The sequence below is a fragment of the Ostrea edulis genome, chromosome 5 (genome assembly GCF_947568905.1).
Source record: "Ostrea edulis chromosome 5, xbOstEdul1.1, whole genome shotgun sequence".
NCBI lineage: Eukaryota > Metazoa > Mollusca > Bivalvia > Ostreida > Ostreidae > Ostrea > Ostrea edulis.
Window position 1 is genome coordinate 61,579,779 of NC_079168.1, and position 23,525 is coordinate 61,603,303.

The window sequence follows — 23,525 nt, forward strand, 5'->3', positions numbered from 1 at the left end:
TTAACACCTTTTGTTCTGCTTTGTTATTTTATTTCTATGAAGTAGAAATTCATATGTGTAAAATGGAAAGAAAAACTGCTGCAAATACAGTAAAGTAGAATTAAACTTTTCAACCTAAATCTCTTAAGCCATGGTGAACAATTTTGTTAATAATTTCCAATATAACCATATTCTAGATTTTCATACTATAACACAGAGAAAACTTGTTAAATATAAATGAAAGGATCGCAAAATATATTTCTAAAAGAAATACTTATTATGATTTTTGCAGCACAATAAATTGTTTGCTAGTCAGTTTTGATTAATTTTGCAGCACTATGAAATGTTATAAACCAATCAGTTTATTTGTATGAATTTTTCAGCACTATGGGATATTAAACAGGCATTCTTATTTCAGCATTATGAAATGTTAGCCAATCGGTCTGCAAAGAACGGTCATGTGGTGGATATATATGCCTGTGCACTGGATCAGACAGGGCTACATGAAATAAAGTTCTGTCCAAGATACACAGGGTAAAGTGTCTTTTGCTTAACATTGATAAAATATTCTCATGGTATGATATCACATTGCATGAAAATGATCTCAACCAGCACATGAGTTGATTGTTCTGCTTGCAGAGGCCACATGGTGATGGGGGACTCCTTCAATACTTCTCTGTTTAAACAGACATTCCAGAGGGTGTTCTCCAAAGATGCCAAGGGAGAGTTCAAGATGGGATTTGGTGCCACAGTAGAGATTAAGGTCAACAGGAGTTATGTGCCTTTATGACAGTATCCCTTTGTTGTGAAACAAGTTTTGAATGTGTAAAATAGCTGTAGTTCTGGGGTATGTAAGTTCTTCATCATAGTTGCACATCAACTTGTACTTCAATACTCGCCAGATAGAAATCGACCTTATGGCATTCAACGTCATAATAAGAAACAAACGAATGAAGATAACAAACATTTCCTGGTAATTTTTGTGTCGCCTGCGTTACACAGTGGCGACATATAGGGATCACTATCCGTCGTCCTGCGTCGTCGTCTGGCGTCTTCGTCTGGCGGTGGCGTCGTCGTCACAAAAAATTTCTGTCACAGTTTTCTCAAGAACCACATGGGGCAACTCCCTGATATTTGGCACAGAGCATCACTGTGGCCAACTGTATTGTATAAGACATTTTCGAATCTGTCGCTTATCAACTTCCTGTTTGCCGGGACTTAGAATTTTTTACAGCAAAAAAAATTCTGTCACAGTTTTCTCAAGAACCACATGGGGCAACTCCCTAATTATTGGCACAGAGCATCACTGTGGCCAACTGTATTGTGTAAGACATTTTCGAATCTGTTGCTTATCAACTTCCTGTTTGCCGGGACTTAGAATTTTTTACAGCAAAAAAATTTCTGTCACAGTTTTCTCAAGAACCACATGGGGCAACTCCCTGATATTTGGCACAGAGCATCACTGTGGCCAACTGTATTGTGTAAGACATTTTCGAATCTGTCGCTTATCAACTTCCTGTTTGCCGGGACAAAAACCATTTCAATAATTTACTTTTTCAACATTATACGTGATATATTACATATAGAATGAACTAGCAGGCGACACATGTCTTCCGGGGAAGACTTAATACTGCATTCTACACATGTTTTATATTTTCTGTGTGTAGTAAAACAGCTTCAGATGTCAACAAAAACACTTTTCTATAAAAAGCGAACTAATTATTAAGGTAATTTTAGCACCATGTCCATCTTTAGAAACCTCATAGAGCCCCTTTTATAAAATATTTTTTGTAACCATTGTCCGATGTAAACAGTTGCGTCACGAATGCCGAGTCTGATATATTTCTCAAACAGCAGAAGACTTTGGGTTTCATCCAAACAACAGTTGCAGGTAAGGTATGCAGACACTGGTTACCTGTGCCGTATAGGACACAATATAAGATACTTACTTATACAGTACCCGCAACGTTATTCTTGACATGATAAACGATAGAACACGATACACGCACGATAGGATATGATACACGCACGATAGGATATGATACACGCATGATACGATAGGATACACGGTAAACCTGATAAACGCAAAACCTGATAAACGATCTCCACGATAGACCTGATAAACGCAAAACACGATAAACGATCTTCACGATAAACGGAAAACCTGATAGAAATGTTGTAAATTTAGAAACAATTTAGACAGAACGAAAGTTTGATATGTACAAAATAATTACATTATGTTGATAATAATATTGAAGGAATTCAATACTCAATATATACCTAAAGCATATAATTTATTTATCCACGGTTGTACGTTTATTTTTATTTTTTTATTTTTTTAAATTCTATTTATGTTTTTTAACGTCATTACAGCTAAAATCTGGAAGCTAAACTATATACGGTATTGAATTCATTATTTGATATCTATATGAATTTTCTCAGCCAATGATTTTAAAACGTATATTGTCACCTTGAATGTTTAATATATGAATCATACAGGGAGTGATTGATTTTTATCTTGCTTAACGTCTCACTCGAGAATATTTCACTCATATGGAGACGTCACCATGACCAGTGAAGAGCTTTTGAATTCAGGCTTATGCTCGGCAATTACGGCCATTGAGCAGTGAGGGGTTTTTTAGCGTGCCACACCTACCGTGACACGGGGCGTCTATTTTTAAGGTCATCTCCGAGGACCCGTGGCATTCCCACTTGAAGTCAAGCGTTTAGCAATTAAACAGGGAATTAACAAAATGTAATATAATGTAGTGATATCATGCTTCAATAGCTCTCTTATTCTAATGTCTATTGTCTTGGATATCAAATAAAACCAAGTAATATTTTGTGTGTAGCTATGAGGGGGGTTATTTTGCATCAAGCTCTGAGTTCACCGCTCATTCAACAACTACAATTATTTTCATAATGACCGCTTTAAATACAATCCATTGCACTACACCATATGCTCATATGTTAGATATTTCTACACTATGAGTGATAATTGATAGTCATAAGTAATTGGAACATATTTATATGAATTGATATTTTGTTAACAAAAAATAAACTATTAAAAACATATACGAAACCCGGCTTGATTTAAAGTCGCAATTTAGAAACGCTTTAAAATGTTTGTGTTTAGCATGTACAAAATTCAAATAATCATCAAAACCAGCATAAATTTCCAGTATCTACACGTACGACTATTGGTATAATTATTATGTGTACGTGTACAAATAAAATACCCAAGGATGACAGCTGAATCGTGGCTAATTGAACAGAATTTTGGGAGATGCAATATACCCTTGCACTCTTTTAAAACTTAATCTTCTAAATGTGTGAAATACAATGTCCCTGAGAATGTTTACTGTCAAAACACGGGTGATACACAAAATCAGATAGATAAGAACGCGCACAAGTTCAGTAGTTGGTATATAAGTTGAATACAGGTGAACAAAATCGGAAGAAAAAGAACCATTATTAAAATATATGTAATAAACAATGTAATTTACTGATTTTTCCTTTCAGATTGGAACTTCCTATTTCTCTGTTAGTGTTAATTACACATAATTGTTTCTAGACAAGGAAATGTTTATGAACCCCAGACGAAGGTTCTTTCAGTTTTACTGTCCTCGGTTTACTCGGCAAACCACTGCCTACTTTCCAGACTACTTAGAATGAAATTGTGATAAATTTTCACCCTCTCTGGACAGACATATAGCTCTTTTTCTACCTTAAAATCGACAACTTTATGTTCTCTTTCAAATATACTGTCTTTCCTCGATTCCTAAAAATAGCTTCTTTAACAAAACGAATAAAGCTTTCGGAAAGTATCTTACTTTTTCATTAGATTTAATATAAGATCCCGATAGTTTCCGAAGCTACACGATAAACGATTTTCACGATAAACGGAAAACCTGATACACGCAAAATACGATACACCTGATAAACACGATGGAAAACGGAAAACCTGATACACAATAGGATAGGATACACGCACGATACGATAGGATACACGCACGATGTGATAGGATACACGCACGATGCGATAGGATACACGCACGATAGATCACTATAGGAATGTCAAGAATAACGTTGCGGGTACTGTACTTACAAAGCCTTACATGATGAGTGCCCAACTTATATCAAACAATTACTAGAGGTATATAAGCCTACCCGAAATCTGAGGTCTATAAAACAATCAGTCACTCTAGTTATTCCAAAAAGTCAAACCGTAACATACGGGGATCGGTGTTTCAGAACAATAGCTCCAAAACTATGGAATGCCCTTCCAGAACATGTAAGGGACTGTAGAACACCGTGTGCATTCAAGAAGTCACTGAAAACACATTTTCTCCATCAAGTTTTCCAGGACTAGTTTCTATCATTTCAGTCATTCGTGTAGGTTAGATTCTGTGAAAAACTTTGAAAACTAAAGACTGTGTGTCTTGGCTTTCGAGTACCATTTTGTGATGTTTTATTAAAAAAAAAGTTATAATGTATTACACCTGAGACATTATATGCTGTGTGTGCGTGTGTGTATTTCATTATTATTATTTTAATATGCCCTGAAACTGATGTTTATTCTTATCTAGCATATTTATGGTATCTTGTGTTTTCATGTTTTATATGTACAATCAGGATAGGTACAGCTTTTAATGTTTTATTTATTTTCTATGTATTATGTGTATAACATTCTGTTGTAAGGTATATATGCATTGTAAAGCACCTTTGAGCATACAAAGTGTATGAAAAGGATGCTATATATAAATATGGTATTATTATTATTTTATTATTTTACAAAATAGTTGTAAGTATTGTGTTTATTTACAGACATCACGAGAGCTGAAGGTTTCTGGTGCTATTGGACCATGTGTGTCCCTTGGGGTGAAGGGATCATGTGTGTCTGACACAGAGATGGGCCTTGGGGGCACCTGCCAGTGGAAATTGTGTGGTCTCTATCCTAACACCACCCTTGCTTTTGTATTTGAAGTTGTTAGTCAGGTATCCTCAGTTTTCTGTCATTTGTTTTGACTCTGTCAGTCAGTCATTCCTTTATTAGTCCCCTACCGACGAAGTCGAAGGGGACTTTCGGTTTGCGCTTCATCCGTCTGTCTGTCCGTCAGTCCTGCAAATCAGTTTTCCGGACTTTTTATTGACATGCTTATAGATATTCATTTGATATTTGGTACATTGCTTTTCCATAACAAGTTACAGATCAAGTTAGAATTTCGTCTCGGTCCGTTGATTTTTCACTAAGTTATGGCCCTTGAACTTAGAAAAATAGCATGAATTATTAGTTTTCCGAACTTTTTTTTGACATGCTTGCAGATATTCATTTGATATTTGGTACATTGCTTTGCCATAACAATTTACAGATCAATTGTAAGTTTCGTCTCGGTCCGTTAATTATTCACTAAGTTATGGCCCTTGGACTTAGAAAAATAGCATGAATTATCAGTTTTCCGGACTTTTACGTGCTTACAAATATTCATTTGATATTTGGTACATTGCTTTGCCATAACAAGTTACAGATCAAGTTCGAGTTTCGTCTCGGTCGGTTTATATTTGGACTTAAAAAAATAACATGAATTATCAGTTTTCTTGCAGATATTCATTTGATATTCAGTACATCATGATGATTGCTTTGCCATTACAAGTTACAGATAGATTTTGAAGTTTTCCTTATCTAGTCTTTGTACCTGAATAGTAGTTGATTTCCAACCATTCCTTTCTTGGTTTCCCAATCTTCCCTTTTACCATAACCTTGGTCTCATAAAGAACTTTGAATATTGATGCAGTCAAATCATTTTTGCCTCCGGTAGGGGACTGTGTATTGCTATGCAACACTTTCAGAATGATTGTTTAATTTAAGATTTTAAAGGTGATATCTATCTGTAGACTGTATATTGAATAACCAGAATTGATGGATGTGTTAGGTGTTCTTCCTACATTTTTCAGCACAATGCACCAATTCCGCAGGGTGGGCGAGGTTACCTCCAGTTCATCACACAGTACCAACACTCTAGTGGTCAACGACGGGTCAGGGTCACAACTCTAGCCAGGAAGTAAGTTGCAGTAATCTCAGCCGCTTCATCATGCCAGATAATTATATTCAGTGCACCTGCATTTTTAAAACAGCATTATGACAATTTTCTTTGCTTAGTTTGATTGACTGACTTATTATATATTGTTTGCATGATTCAGTTGGGCAGATGCAAGCACAAACATTCAGCACATTGCAGCAGGGTTTGATCAGGAGGCAGCTGCTGTATTAATGGCTAGGACGGCTGTATTCCGTGCGGAGACAGATGATGGCCCAGATGTTCTTCGTTGGTTGGACAGGATGTTGATAAGGCTGGTGAGTCCAAGGGAACCCTTTGGAGGTTGATGTGGGATTTTTATACCCCTCCAAGACTAATGATCTGAGAGTGTAAATGTGTAGTTCTCTGGTTTTCTATCTCAGTGTACGCAGATGATTTTTATTTTTACCAGACATTCAGTCTGGTAAACAATCTAGCTTTACCAGACCAAATATAATTTTACCAGACCAAATTTTCTTATGTGCAAAATCCAGTCTTTGCGCTTAATGTTTCTGACCTATAGGGCAAGTGAGAGTACAAAATTTGGTAGCCTAAATGAGATTTTACTAGCCCAAATGCTGTGTAGAAATGATTCAACATGATTTGAAATTTCAAGTTTAAACATTTTTAATGAGTATAACAAAACAAGTTCATCTCTCTTTCAACTTTTGATTCTGTCATTTCACAGTCAGTATCTTCAGAATCCTCCAATTCTGATTCTTCTAGTTCTTCATAATCACTCTCATCCTAATAAAGGTAAAAACAAGGAATGTTCACTAGCTCAGTCACATATTCTGAACGTCTGAGGCGGTCACTTGTAGTTGTTACTTTGACGCAAAGTGTTTACACCATTTATTACTTTCGTGTCCTTTTACAGAATCAATTCTATTATTATCGGAGCCAGACATGAACTTTTTGCAGTGTTTTCCTTTCTGCACCAGATGCAATATATGAGATCATCCTTGTATTAAAATCAAGGCCGGTTCTCCTGCCATGCACGCTAACATTTTCTTTGTCACTTTGTTTAGCGGGAACTTTCTCTGTAAGAATGGGTTGTTTCACTGATTTCCTACCAGGAATTGCACTTTCTTTATGTTTTAGTAGGGTATCATAATCCCCACTGGAAGTATATAACTGGATTACAGGGCATGTGAATCAATAGTACTTGTAGCCCGATCCCGATTTTACTAAACATGGTTATCGACAGGCCTACTGCTTAATTTCGAAGACTGAAAATTTTTATTGACTGAAATTCATATCTACCCTGATTTACCTTGCTTATACACGTTTATTTGGAAAAACTGAAGTAGTTTAACATGTTTAATACCGGAAATACTATAAACAAAACAAAAACACAACACCAGACATTTGGTCTGGAACTATACAAACTTTAATCAGACCGATCCATTTTTTACCGGAAATGTCCGACGGTCCGATGTATTTCGCATACTCTGTATCTACTCATTCAATTTTTACCAGATGGAAGGTGCAGAACTACATGTACATAGATAGAGACGTCATTTTAAAGTCATGGCTTTTAATCAGATCAAGATCATATGGCATTTAATTAAGGAAAGTAGATTTTAGTGAGAGGATTTACTTTGAGCAGAGTACTTATTGACAGTGGACATTGAAACCATTTAATACAGTCATTATTACATGTTTGACATTTATACCTATATTTAAAGTGCTAATGACCTTTCTGGCTAAGAAGTAAGAAATGTTACACATATTATTTAGACTGCACTGAGACTATAACTGCAGAAAATCTAGCTGCAATAATGTAGTCCTCTCCGATATTGGGGGGGGGGGGGGGGGGGGGGGGTTGTCTGCAACTCCTTAGGATTTCCGTAATGGTGCAAATGCGGATGTGATTCACTCCCGCAACATTTTTGATCAGTCTATACATTTCCTGACTTTCTTTACGTAAATAAAATGATATTCTATGTTTCTTAGTCAATATGTGAATTTACAACCTGCAACTTAATTTGTGAGGTCCTATTCTACCGTTTTCAACAATTTCGATAAAATCCAATTTCTCACTTCATATTTGTGCACCAATTCGTTGTGCGTCAATTCATTTGATGTATTGAAGTTTCAACTTCCGATTGTTAAGTTACTTGCATATGTCATATAAGGTAGTATTTACATAAATGGACAAGTACGGAGGAAAAAGCTATTTCGTCGGTATTGAAAAAGTTTGAATTTGATATCAAGTTATAAACCGAACAGCAGAGTGTGAATTCTTTCTGCAATCATATGATTTTCCTTTCTTTGTCGAAATGGCTCAAGTAACTACATTTTCACGCTGATTGTCAATGTTTAGGTTTTTCAGTAGATCCACCTATGAGATAAGAAGCATGGCGGAGCAGACGAAAAATTTTGCATGTTGTATGTGATATTTAATGAAAAACACCTTTATTAAACATGCCCGAGCACAAAGGTGTTACTCCTTTCGGTGTAAACAACATTTGGGAATAAACACAGAGCTTACTATCGGTTATTCATAAAATTATTTTGCATCATTACTGAGATCCTATGGAATTGTAGCCCTGTCCCGAAAATGTCAGAATAAAGAAAATCGGATAGGGCTACATTATTGCAGCAAAATAAAAATCTATTTCAGTGTCAGAAGTTTGGTGACTACCACAAGGATGATCCTAACTCATTCCGATTCACAGAAAATTTCTCCCTGTACCCACAGTTCATGTTTCATTTAAGACGGTCACAGTTTTTACAAGTATTCAACAACAGTCCTGATGAAACCTCATACTACAGGTAAGAATGACTTTTATGTACTAGTATATCAATTAGCATGAAATTTATGAAATAGTTAGGCCAAAAAGATTTAATTACTTGGTTCTCAGGCCAGTTTTGTTAAAAATAAATGAGCGAGGGAGGCCTTTCTTTTTTCCTTTTTTGCCTCATGAGAAACATGAGGAATTAATGTTTTTATTTCGAAACTCCCATTTTTTAATCCAGTGCTCAATAGACATTGAACAAAGAAATCAAGAACATTATTTCCTTCTCTTCTTTTTTTCTCTTGCATTTTCTACATTCTTTTTTGTGTGTGGCAACTGGTGATTAGGCCATTCTTTAAAAAAAAATTGTTTGGAATTGCTGCCAGAGGGGTTTCAGACAAGGAGGGGGGGGGGGGGGATTTTTTTTTTTTTTCATGGAAGTTGAATTTGAAATTTTTAATAAAAGTCACAATATAAAACAGTCTTTTAATTCGAAAACAATCAAGCTGAAGAAAAGTATTTAAATCAATGACAGTTTCTGTCAATAATTTCAACAGTCTATATCAGAGGATTTCTCTTTGAATATCTTTCGCCCTTTGACAAGACAATCAGCACAGACTGGGAGAGCCCCACAGAATTTCTGTATAAATCCTGTTCCTAGAAACTAACATCAGTTGATGCACAGTAAAAAGCATAAATCTTTTCTTATGCCCTTAGCTCACTGCTGCATCAGCATAGTATGCAAACTCCACGTGCACTGTGCAATTCAACTTCAAACACATCAGATCCATGTAACTTTGGCCAATATTGCCCATGCCATCTGACATCGGAGTTTTTCAAGACTAAAACTGTAAATTATATTGCCGATTTTCACCTCATATATGAGTATAGAAACATGAAAGGGATATTTGGTTCATTAGCAGGATGTTTTACACACTGCGCTGACATTTTGGCGGCGACTGCTTGTCAACGATGATCTTCTAAATGCTTTATTACAGATAGCAAGAAAAAGCATTTTACTGATATGACTGATTAAATTAATGTCGATGTCAAAATTGATGTTTAAAGGTAGAGTTATTCGTCGATCGAACAAAATTATGCCTATGTCATCTTTGTGTTTAAGGTAGCTCCATCCTCATGTAACTTATCAATATTAATGGTTAAAAGTGGAAAAACTTTATCAATTTCCACTCAATATAGTTTAATTTAATCAATAACCAAAGAAAATGTATATATCTTTTTAAAGATGTCAAACACAAAAACAGAAGTATACATTAACATCAGAAAATCACACTTTTCCGTTAAACAGAATAATAAAAATATATAAGAACTTGTTGCAATGACAAAATTTAGATATGAACAGTTTTTAAAAAAAAACTGCTAATTCATAAATATGTATAGATTAACTGTGGATATTAGGGAAACCAATGTATAATAGACATCCAGTAGAGGAAATTCCAGCATAGGAGTTATTACCCTTGACAACATTTTTTTAGTCATAAATAATTGATTATCTATGGAAAATATAAACTTTTTCAGAATTAATAGTTTACCAGATTTTTTTTATTATATCCAGTGATTGAAATTCTTTAGAAAGATATATTTCTATCATGCGAAAAGTTTGAATTATTAAGATTTTTGCAAAAACCTATGACATCACATGAGGATCGATCAATCTTAAGGCGTAAATCACATATCAAAACATGCCATACAGATTTCAGCATTTCTACATTCGGTTTGATATGGTACTCAATTTTGCTGAGTTTGTTCAGTTTATTCCAGCGCATACCGTCCTTTATCATCATTTGGGTGAGGTACATGTACATTATCGATTATCTCTAGAAGTTGATCGTAAACCCCAAAACGTTCTTCTAAAATCGTCTGACTTTGTTTTTTTGTAGTGGCAAAGACAACAACATGGGTTAGATATGGGGCCGCCATTACTCAAACCAAACTGTATGTGTGGCGTGATTTGATTGCACGTGTCTGTATCATCCAGACGTTTTTCAAACAATTTACTGATGGGAGTCTCTAAAATGTGGTCGGGGTTTCCGGATTTTTTTTTAGCACCATACGAGCGCATGAGAAAATTTTTAATTTATTCATTTAATAATTAAAATGGGTAATGCACATTGTTAAAAGAGATTTGGGTGGGCCCAAGAACCAAGTAATTATTTTATTTAGGCCTTATGTTTACCGTGTTCATGGATTACCAACAAACTTGTTACTTGATTACTTTATTATTAAATTTAATTGTACAAAATGTAAAAACTCTTTCTTTACCTTGTAAGACACAATTAAGATTTATTTTTAATGTTGTAACTTGTAGACACAACTGAGACTTTTAATTTTATAGACACACAACTGAGATTGTTAAGCTCTGTTTAACTTTCTAGACTAGTAAATCTGTTGAATACACACTGTTGAACCTTGAAGGTGCACAATTGAGAAACTGTTAGTTTGTAGACACATGGTTATGACACTGCTAATTTTGCAGACACATGATTCAGACAATGTTTAACTCTGGAGACATGCAATCTAGACACTGTATAACTTTGTAGACACATGTTGAATGTTGAGGATCTCACTCAGTCTCTGATCATGATTCAGCCAATTCTGTATGCCTACTCATTTAATGGAACTCCGGAACCTGTTCTCCTGGACACCAGTAGTATACAGCCAGACCGCATCCTCCTTATGGACACGTTCTTCCAGATTGTATTATATCATGGGGAGGTAAGACCAAGATAAAGCCAGTGAGAATTATCATTAAAGAGGTTCACACCTAACATTTGGAATAATGTAAGTTTTTTGGGAAGTGTATTTTTAATTTCTACGCTGAAGGAGAATTAGGAAACTGAAAAGAAAAACTGGGGTCGCAATGCTTGTTATTGAGCTACAGTGTTCTAAACATGACCTTTTTGCACATAAGATTTATTCAATTAAACTTGATTTGTCTGTGTCAACACAATATAAGCATCAGAAATCAATCATTACATTAAATAGATACATAGTCATGTCTTCTAATAAAACAGTTATGCAAGTAATGTAAATAAATAATGACCTTTTTGCATGATATCAAATTTGAGAGTTTAAAAAGACATATTAGGAGTAATGTCAATTTCTAAAATTTCACATAATTTTCAAGGCTTTGATAATGTTGAATTTTTATGCAAAATTCCGAATAAATTAATTAAAACTTTTTTAAGAATCGGTGTTCTATTTCGAAAAAATATATTAACCAAATTGATAAATTGCAACATTTGAACTAGTTTCAAGTCTCAACTACTTGTATCATTAATTACAAAACTGAAATACACGTATAGAAGTAGAAAATAGAATACATACCCTGAAGCGTACTACTACACCACTTGCATGGAACGATACAAAACGATTCTTGCATAGAACGGTGAACGGTTTGTACGAAATGTTGACCACTGTGTAGGCTTGGCTTAGGGCTGTGCGGTGCACCAAATATTTTGGTGCACCGCAATTCATACATTCGATTTGATGCACCGATTACAAATTCCGGATTTCGGTTTGGTTTAGATTTACATACAACAATAACAACAAATATGGTGTCCGAGTGGTGTGCAGAACATGTGGATGTTGATTCTACAGAGATTTAAATTACTACTGTGTTGAATATGGTCCGTAAGACAGCGATTTTTTTCTACCCATTGATACTGGTACCCATTCAATTGGGAAAAATAGCGTCAAAATCGAACAAATTGGGAATTTTCTACCAATGTATCGGCAATTGATTTTAGCTAAAAGAAAAGAAAAAAGAGAACAAATCAAGAAGTAATCTTCTCTTTACAAACTTTTTAACGTTAATATTTACTCTTGTGAGACATAAGGAATCATCAAAGGCTCGTTTTAGAATCGTCGTAGTTCTACAAAACACGCGCTCTGCCATGATCTGTACTTTCGCTTTAATACCGGAAGTGGACATTTTAGTTAACTTGTACAACGTTTCAGACTAAGTAAATTACGATGTCAGTGGTCTATTTTTCGTCAAGTAAATTGGGAATTTTTGGTCTCAAAATTGGGAAAAATCAATGGGTTTTGGCATTGGGAATGGGTACCAGTTATATAAGGAAAAAAATCGCTGGTAAGATCATTGCAGCTTATCTTTACATGACATATAGCATTTCTGTCACTGCAGGAGTGAAATCAACATCGTAGATAATGACACAGATTAAATGTTTTGACAGTTAATATGAAAGAGAAGTAAATCAATCAAGGAGAGATTTTCAAAGACTCTCAATTGATAGAATTGTTAATTTTTTATATATTAATGAAAACAATAACATATACATTTTTGATTGACAAAATACATTTGTTTGATAATCCAAAAATTATACAGCACATTAATATAACAAGTTTCAATAGACTGTCAATGATTTCTATTAATGTTATAAAATGCAGTTATAAATAGTTATGATGTTTACAAATGATGACATAAAGTTATACAAAACTTGAATCAAATTAAATCAAGTATGCTACTCATTAAAATTGTTAATTTTTGTGCTGTCATTACATAAATTGGACCTAACAAGAACCAAAATAAAAAAAAAACGAACTGTGCTGTTATGAATTGAAATGGAGCTAACCCTGAATCGTCCCAGCCCTAGCGTGGCCTGCACGCTTTGTGAACGGTATTATTTGGTTCAAATAGTTTCAATATAATGGCAGTATTCTAGATATTAAAAAGTTGAGAAAGAAATGATAATGATTCATTTTAAAATTATTGCTCATGTATGACGCAGTAAATTTCATTTTTAGCTCACCTGAGCTGAAAGCTCAAGTGAGCTTTTCTGATAACCTGTTGTCCTCCGTCTGTTCGTCTGTCAACTTTTTACATTTTTGACTTCTTCTCCAGAAAAACTTGGCCAAAAGCATCCTTGGGTGAAGGGCCTTCAAGTTGTTCTTTCAAAGGGGAGATAATCACAAAAATAGGATGGGGTCATTTAAAAATCTTCTCAAGAACCAATGAGCCAGAAAAGCTGAAATTTACATGAAAGCTTCCTGACATAGTGCAGATTCAAGTTTGTTCAAATCATGGCCCCCGGGGGGTGGATGGGGCCACAATAGGGGATCAAAGTTTTACATACAAATATACAGGAAAAATCTTTAAAAAATTTCTTCTCAAAAACTACCAGGCCAGGAAAGTGGAAATTTACATGAAAACTTTCTAACATAGTGCAGATTCAAGTTTGTAAAAATCACGGCCTCCGGGGGTAGGATGGGGCCACAAGGGGGAATCAAAAGTTTTACATTAAAATATATAGGGAAAATCTTTAAAAATCTTCTTCTCAAAAACTGCTGGGCCAAGAAAGTGGAAATTTACATGAAAGCTTTCTAACATAGTGCAAATTGAAGTTTGTTAAAATCATGACCCCCCAAGGATAGGATGAGGCCACAATAGGGGATCAATGTTTTACATACAAATATATAGGGAAAATGTTTTAAAATCTTCTCAAAAACAACTGGGCCAGGAAAGTTGAAATTTACATGAAAGCTTCCTGACATAGTCCAGATTCAAATTTGTTAAAATCATGGCCCCCGGGAGTTAGAGGAGTTGACAATAGGGGATAAATTTTTACATACAAATATATAGGGAAAATCATTAAAAATCTTCTGCTGAAAATCACTGGGTCAGAAAAGTTTACATTCACATGAAAGCTTCCTGACATAGTCCAGATTCAATTTTGAAGAAAGTCTTTTAGAAACTCTTAAAACTTTACATGCTTTCTCAGAAATGTCTGGGCTATGTATGAATTACACAAAAACTCAAACAGTATAGATTGGCTCAAAAAAATACAGTTCTATTTTTCAACATTCTGTAAATAGTTCATAGTATATCTTCATAATATATACATGTAATATAGAATTACAGAAGTGTTTATTTCTTTTAGAGAGAGAGAGAGAAAGAAAGAGAGAGAGAGCTATGAAAATATTTTGTTCCATCTGTTCCAAAGGGCATCAAAATTTTCAGTTTTACGATGTTCTTATTCCCAACAGCAAATTGAATTGGAGTACTGCTAAATTCACTTTACTAGGAATACATTTTGATGTCAACTTGCAAAATATACCTAAATTAAATCTAAAAGCATTTATAGCTTTAATGAAATTGTTTTGGGTAAGACATCTCATCTCTACAAATAGGGGGGTTGAGTAATTTCATATCAAATTTTGCCCTAAATAAATTCACATCCTGTGAAATTGAATACACTAATCTACTTTTAAAGTCATTAAAAATCAAATTTTGGATAGATGTGTTCAAGGCTTGGATCGAATTACAGAACACTTGTACTGAGTCTAATGTTATTGCAGATTCACCTTTGTTTTACAACCCTATGATCCATATTAGTAAGAAAATGTATTTTAATAAACATTTATTCAACAATAATATCAGACACATTACTGTGAATTTACAGTAAGTGTGAACGACTCAGCTTCTCAAGTTCATTCGCGCTCCCTGATAGTTGATTTCAAAACAAATCTGTCAATGATGACGCATCAAGGAAAGAACAATCGCTGCGATTGGACCAATATTTAAAGGGGTGGGAATAAGAATAATTTTAGATGGGCACACGTGTCTTTACACTAGCGTGTCATTACATAATCTTTTAGCACGATGAAAGAGACTTTGCGAAAAGGGGAAACCAATACCAACTAAAACAATGACGTTGATTTTAAAATTACATGCCGAGGGTTTATTTTATGGTAAAATCAGTAAGAAATTAGGCGTCGCAAAGGCCACGTTATAAACTTGTCAATCATGGGAACTCTTGCACCAAAAGTGTCACCAACGAAGCTCACACCGGATGTATTTCTGTTTATCGAGTATGAAATTAAAAAGAAATCGATTGTATATAATAGAGAAATCAGACAAAATTTATTAAGAAGAAATATTTGTACCCCTGACAATGTACCATCAGTGTCTTTAAATTGTAGAGCTGCAAGAAATTTTTTGGGGAATGACTTTCAAGAAACTGCAAACAAAATCCAAGAGAAGCATATTTCCTCTGGACACAGGGGCTCGTCACGAAATTTTTGTCTTTTTAAAATTTGACATTGTCTATTCTATATTTACAAATAAATGTAAATATAGAATAAAAAGGGTCAATTCGTGGCGAGCCCCTGTGGTTTGAACACGAACGAAGTGTTGAAAACTTCTTTGCTACTGATTTCATTGCAATTTAGGCCGAGTCAGTTATATTTTTATATATATATATATATTTGACGAAGAGAGTGTCGTTCGTACAACGGGTAATCGCAATCATGGACATGCAGTTAGGGGTGGACCAGCGATATAGGTTCAAAGGTACACCAGTAACGCAACATTAACAATCAACCTTTGCTGTGGTTTATTATGGCGTTATAGATAATGCTAACGAAATGCTGAATTTCTTTAATAATGTGTTACAAGAGAGGGATGGTTTGGGGAATTTAGTTTTTGCTAGAATTCACAGAACTTGCAGTTGTTCATTCAATTAACAGTATCTAGTGATGGTTACTTCCGAAAATGTGGGTATATATAACAGTAAAAGACATCAAAGCATCCAATTGCCCAGTGTTGAAAATAAATGTTTTCTCCAAGTAGAATATCTATTGAGATTATTACTTAATCTGACAAATTATTTTAGGGGCGAGATCAAATGTTAAATGTTTGAGAAAACTGAGTTCGCATAGTTCTCACAAAGACACCCCCACCCCACCCCCACCCCCACCCCCCCAATACAAAACTAAATATGAAGTATATTGAAACTAATCGATTAACAAGTAAACAAATGAAAGTGTACATTGAAACTATTAAATGTTTATTAAAATGTATTATGTGGTTTTAAAGTCAGTTGTCTTTTCTTCCCCACTAAATTTAGTGTAATTGATGTCGGATGACAGAAACTTACGAGTTTTTACCCCCTCTTTCCCCATACTATTTGAATTTAGACATTTTTTCGACATCGATCTTTTGATCTTGCCCTTATCCAATGCTATGTAAGATTTCGAAAATATCCTCTGAGAGATTTATTTAAAAATAACGATATGGAAACTGCGAATGTGAAAAAGACAACAAAACAAAAGCATTGTTCGTTTAAAAACGGACAAAATCACCTATAGAAACATGTACTGAAATTTCTGATCACTTAAAACTGACAAGTATCTACAGGAATTTAAGGGAGTAACCTTTCAATTTTTATTGGGATATAGAGGCAACTGCGGATCCTGCCTTTTCCCGCAGTATTTTCGATCCCGTCTTTTTTTCTCAATATTCAACACTATTTGAATTCTGGGATATTGTTATCCTGCCTTTTCTTTACATATCGGAGCCCATCTTTTTCACCCTGTATCCCGCCTTTTTATTTCAAATTCCTTTCATGCCCCCTCCCATACCTATTGATACTGGATGGATTATATTAGTATGGCACGTTTATTCCTGTTTAAAAGATAAGATTTATAAGGTATCTGATAAAAGTTGCATCTTCTAAAGTTTACGAGATATCTTTTATCTTTTATAAGACATCTTATGTTTTTTTTTCTTTATAAGATATCCCATTACTTTAATACATGTAGATATCTAGTATATATAAGATAAACTTTACAAGACATTTTATTAACGTCATCTCAAATCCCCGTTGTCAAATCAAAACCCGATATTGAATCTCACTCTATGTACGGTGCAGCTTACATTGAAATCAAATAGTGAAACTTACACTTGTTAAGCATGAGATAATATAATGCCCAATACTTGGGAACGCCTACCTATAATTTAACCGACCAATCAAAAGCGCTCTTTAAAATCACTTGGGGAATCTAGAGCACGTCATGTACTTGCCGATATGTGTCGTTCACACTTACTGTAAATCCACAGTAATGATAATATTGAGGAAGATGGTACTTTTTTTAGCTATGAAACTTTTAGTGCTACTTAACCAAATGTAAAAATTAACTTCTTGGAATATGCAAGTATTATCCATGCTATAAAAACTTGGATTAAGCAGTCTGGTACAGACACTAACTTTAAAAGATTACCAAATCCTTTTATTAGAAAAAACATTTACAATATGCTGAAGTGTAAAAAAAATCAAAGTTTTTTTTATGAATTTGTAAACAAAAACTCTTCAGTGACTGCAGGTACAATAAGATGGACTCAGCTTTTGGGGATATTGATAACAGGGAATGGAAAATTTTCCATATACCACCTTTTGAAATAACTAAAAACTGCGAACTTCAATGGTTTCAATACAGAATAAATAACAGAATTTTAACAACAAATTTGTTTTTATTCAAAATTAAAAAAGTAAGTTGTAAGATGTGTTTGTTTTGTCATAGAGAGCAAGAAACGATAGAACATATACCGTGGGAACGTGATTGTGTTCAATCATTCCTAGATGAGTTTCAACTATACGTAAAAGATAAAACAAACTTTTAAATAGTTTTTACCAAAAAATATTTTATTTTAGGTACTCCTGGTAAAAAGTTTTGTATGCAAAATACTCTTATCCTTTGGTTGAAATACTATATTTATACAGCAAGATGTACTGAGAAATCATTGAACATTCGTTTTGCAATATCCTACTTAAAACTGTTTTATGAAACGCAAAAATTCCTATGTTACAAAAATGGTGATAACGAAAAATTTGACACCCATTGGAACAGTTGGAACCTGATCTTTCCTTAACTTCCTCTCTCTCTCTCTCTCTCTCTCTCTCTCTGTGTGTGTGCTGTGTCTCTCCATATAAAAAAAAAAAACCAACATGACGTTTATTGTGGAAAAAACAAAAAACAACCGTGGAATTTGCGTAGAATATACAAGTATACACAGGTCGATCTTTGCATTATGCAGACAGTTCCGATAAACAATTTTGATGAAAATATTTTATATTTAAAAAGAGAAACTTGATCATATAAATGTAACAAGACAAATAAATTATTCCTATATATAAAAAAGGAAAGAAAAACAAGAGTACCGTTAAGCGGAGCATCCCCTTGCGATAGGAAATGTTATGAACATTTGCATTATTTAGGCATAAATGAGGATTGAGGCCAAATTCTTTTGCAGAAAATGAAGTTCATGTTTTTGAGTAATTTAAATGGCGACTTAGTCAAATTTAGTCACTTTACACAGGCATGATGCATTAAAGTATAAATTCTGCTAAAAGAAGCATGCATATGCGAATTCACACACACAATGTTTGTCATCCTCGATTACTACTATCTTGCTCCTTTCAGTTGACAATGAAGCGCGAGTCGACTCTCAGGCCCTTCAGGCCTTTGATTATATATATAGCTTTGATGAGAGTAAATATGAAATATTCATCATGTAAAAACTACTTTCAATTTATACCATCTCCTTTATCCCATCCCTGCTTCATTCTGCCCTCATCATCATCCCCCCCCCCCCCCCCCCCCCCCCCCCCCCTGTCTCTCTTTCAGCAGAAGAGGTATCTTTCTGTATCAAGGAAAGGTTCCAAAATATGTTAAGTGGTCAACACTAGGTATACCAACTGACCAACACTGAACAGACAGGTGCAAAACATCTTACTGGGTGGGTGGGGTGGGGATAACATGCATACGTGGTTGGGATTGTACTCAATTTGCCCGAGTCTTGCATTGCTAAACAATAATGAATGCTAAATATACAGATATGCCAGACACTTGCCTAGTGTGATAAATTATAGAAACACCAATGATTTTTAACAAAATACTGTTAATTCTCGAATTATCGCCACTCAATTCATGGCCATTTTTGTTATAACGCCACATTTTTCTAAGAAAGTTTTTCCTATTATTTAGAATTCTCGTTAAAACGCCAAATTCGCTATCGCCATCCGCCACGGTATTTTAAGTAGAAAAGTCTATATCAAAGTGTTAATTATCTCGATAAACCACCATGGGTGCACGTGATCAGTGATGTGGGAAATTGGTCATTATCGATCTCCGGTGTACACCTGGGCAGAAGGAACCCTGTATTAAATAAACAAGATAATTACTTAATATGAACTGTAGTCTTGTTGTTTTTACCTCATCGAAAAATATTTCAGTTTAGCTATGGCTTCGCCACAAAAGAGGTGTCTGTTGAATTTCTAAGAAAACAAACAAATTATTACATACCACGGAAACCATCCGAAATGTACACAACAGAAAATCTCAAATTATTCTACTGTTTTATGGAAAATGTCCTTAAAAAGGAGGACAGTGAGTGATATTTGGCTGCAAAGAGTGAGATACTCGTTGATCTTCGTCCAGTTAATGATGGCTCACCTACTAGGAAACTGCCATGTGTTGCGCTAAATACCGACACTGGACATGGTTTATGAATAACTTGAAACATCCTGTGTACATGTGTCTTGTATGTGTATTGATTTGAAATGAAGCCTTATTATTGATAAAACTATTTTAATCATGCTAGAAAATTTGTAAAAATAATTACGAGATTTTTATTTCATAAGTTTATATGTAAAGGAAAGATAACTCTTACATATACAAGAAAAGTAACTCTTTTTCCCCAAGATGGCGGAAATTCAATTCATCGCCAAATTCATTATAATGCCATAAATCAAAAGAACAAAAGGTGGCGCTTTATCGAGAGTTGACTGTAAATGCCATAACCACTTGCCCTATCAATTTGCCAACTTGCTAGATGGATGCTTGGTCACTTAGTTATTCCCTTGTCAAATGTACCATTGGTTGCTGGCTGCTTGTCTCTAAGTGAGCACCTTGGTCACTTAATCAGTAGATTGTTTAAAAATTCAATATTGTAAACAGATAACTCAGCACACTATCATCAATTTACTCTCACGTTTACCAGTTTTTAATTTGTCATGTCAAACAACTACTTATATTTCATGACATCACCTATACATAGATCTTGCTGCTTTTTATACATCTTAATTGCTGCTTTTTATACATCTTAATCATAACACTTGTTTACAGTGTTTAAAAGCCAAGCAGTTAGTATATACAAAAGAAATTTAACATACTCATGCTCATATTAATGCAAACAACATTTTATAACTATAACAGTCTTTCTTGTACAATCATTTTATCAAGTAATCCGTTAATTACAAATATTTACACTGATTTAGGGACGTAACTCTCAACCATTTCAGACACTTAATTCATACACAACGTATCAAGATTTGTGCGCGCTAACTTTCAATAATATGATGGCATACAAAAACAAAGTTAGCTCACCAACTTACCTGGATTCGTACACGCTGTCAATATAATTCATAGTGAGCGCAGCGAGCCAGCACAAAGCACTGGCTCGTACTACGAGCTCTAATGACTAGAGCGCGGGAAATAATCCGAGCTAAATCTAAACCTCTAACAAGGAAAAAATTTTGACGCCAAGCCCAGAAGTCCTTTGTCAAAAATGGCTGAGATCTCGCAAAGTCACACCTTGGAATATGATTGTGAACTTACGTGGCTTATCATCCTAATCTTGTGGCCTCCTAGCTCCAAAATCCAGTGCACCATTAAGCGAACTGTTTAACGAAGTGCAGTGTTTATGAAAGGCAGGCCAAGATGATGTGTGACATCATGTCTATGTTTTGACGTACGTCATAATAAGACTGCAGTGGCGGATCTAAATACGTACCGGTACTTGTTATTTCCATTTGTAAAAGTCATACTACCGGGACAATATTGAATATACGTAAACATCAGGCATACGTAATATGGCATCAAATACAAATTGTGTATAATTGAGTGTAAACCAAATCTGATTAAAATACTAAATTCTCAATAGGAATTTATTATTTTGACAAGAAAAAAGTGAGACTAACTTTTAAAATTGTTAGAATTACACAGGTACTGAATTACAAAAAATCTATGGAATTCGGTCGGATTGAAAATGTTTTTCAAAAATCTTGTTTTATTTCCCGCAACTAGAAATAATAAGTGCTTGAATCCATTTCCTTTTTAAACATGTCTGGTAATGCAAACCACGATGCCCCCCCCCCCCCCCCCCCCCCCCCCCAATGATAACCAACCATACCACTTGCTATTAACGACTGAAAAAATCATTAATTAATTCTTGTTTTGTGAATTAATCTTAATCAATGTATCCTCGCAACAACAGCACATGGAGAGGGGCAATGATGTTGCAATTTTATTCAATGATTATATGTGAATGCTGAAATATTTCATCATAGTGTTACAACTAGGATTATGTACAATATTATAAAAATTGTTCTAATTTTCTCTTTTGGAACATGCCATTGCTACAAGGGGATTATCCATATTAATTAATAAAAATTAGATAGGTTGGGGGGGGGGGGGGATATCAATTGGCAATGCATCAAATTCACTCATGGATGCCACCGTATTACATCCGAGATCTATGTCGAGTGCGCGAGACATTCGAGGAGTTCCGATTGGGGGGCATATACATGCCCAATAGTTGGATTTATCGATTTATTTTTAAATTTTCATTATATTGAAATGTGTTTTGTGTTCAGAGGCAGTGCTGTTTAAACACAATTTACAAACTGAAAAATATTTCAATCACATTCATGTATACATGTTTTAATGATTTTTAATATAAAACCATGGGAGAAAATTCATGTAATGAATATTTGGCAAATAGATATTGTTTAAATTGAACCTGATCAAAGCATGAACATTACAGAAACGTACATACATGAAGCTGCGCTCGCTCAAACGGTAGCACCGTCAACATATTAATAAATTGAAAAATTCAATCCCCATCCTCTTCCTATTCTAATTTTACTTTCACTTTATCCGGAAGTTTTAATATTGTTAACTTGTACATACAATTTCACTTTTTTAATGGTGTAATTACGCGATATCTTGAAAAATAGTTCACCAATTTACTTGAAAATAGATAAGGTTCATCCTCTGACAATGCTACAGAAGTATGCAAAGTTTGATAATCCTTAGTGCAAGGGTTTTCTTTAAATTTTGCCCACAAGCTGTAACGGATACACACACGCACATTTGTGATGCTATATCCCCTTCGCAACTAGTTGCACGAAATGATAAAAATACTGAGGGCAGAGATATACATATCTCTGCACTTGCTAGAAACTACCAAGGGTAGTAAAATGGTATCGGATTTTGGTCTGCCTGTTGGTTTTATAATAAACAGTTTTCTTTCGATCATTTGCAGATTTTCAATGTTGAAAGCCTGTCTTAGAGACATTTTGTACGGAAGCCGATAGGTGCCAGGGTATAGAATTAATATTTATTTAACTGGCGGCCGCCACTTAATTTATGTGGCGGCCGCCACTTATTATTTGGCGGCCGCCAGTTAATTTATATGTGGCTGTCACCAGTTATTCAATTCCTCTCTCTTTCTCTATCTCTCTCTCAAAATGAAAGGGGTGCAATCCCTCCCAATGCTTAGTAATATGTATGTGAGATATATATATATATATATATATATATATATACAATTAAGAGCATTAAATTATTGTTTTTCGATTGTACTGTTAAATACGTAGAACCACGGGGCTGACCCTCCATTTTTTTGACGTTCAATTTCTATTATTTTCACATGCAAACTATAATTATTTTCACATGTGAAATAAGATTAATTGGCGGATTGGCCCACATCCCACTCTTTTGGTGGTAGTAATGAATGGTAATAATGAATGCACTGATCAATTGAAGAATGAACGGAGCCCCCTCCTTCCAATTTAGGAGAACGAAGTTTGGACAAAAGAGACATTTTAGGTTCTTTTTCTGCTTG

The 23,525-nt window shown here is 34.6% G+C and overlaps 1 protein-coding gene across 8 annotated transcripts in view; it reads left to right on the forward strand.

The window, feature by feature from the left end:
* The window catches only part of LOC125648855 (protein transport protein Sec23A-like), a 44,294-nt gene that overhangs the window by 15,066 nt on the left and 5,703 nt on the right, over positions 1–23,525 (forward strand). For all 8 annotated transcript variants that reach the window (XM_048875858.2, XM_048875856.2, XM_056165016.1 and 5 more), the window contains exons 9-15: positions 398–513; positions 619–742; positions 4,807–4,977; positions 5,935–6,041; positions 6,181–6,334; positions 8,683–8,834; positions 11,359–11,533. In XM_048875858.2, coding sequence (XP_048731815.1) covers positions 398–513; positions 619–742; positions 4,807–4,977; positions 5,935–6,041; positions 6,181–6,334; positions 8,683–8,834; positions 11,359–11,533 — 999 coding nt within the window. The remainder of the gene's footprint in view (positions 1–397; positions 514–618; positions 743–4,806; positions 4,978–5,934; positions 6,042–6,180; positions 6,335–8,682; positions 8,835–11,358; positions 11,534–23,525) is intronic.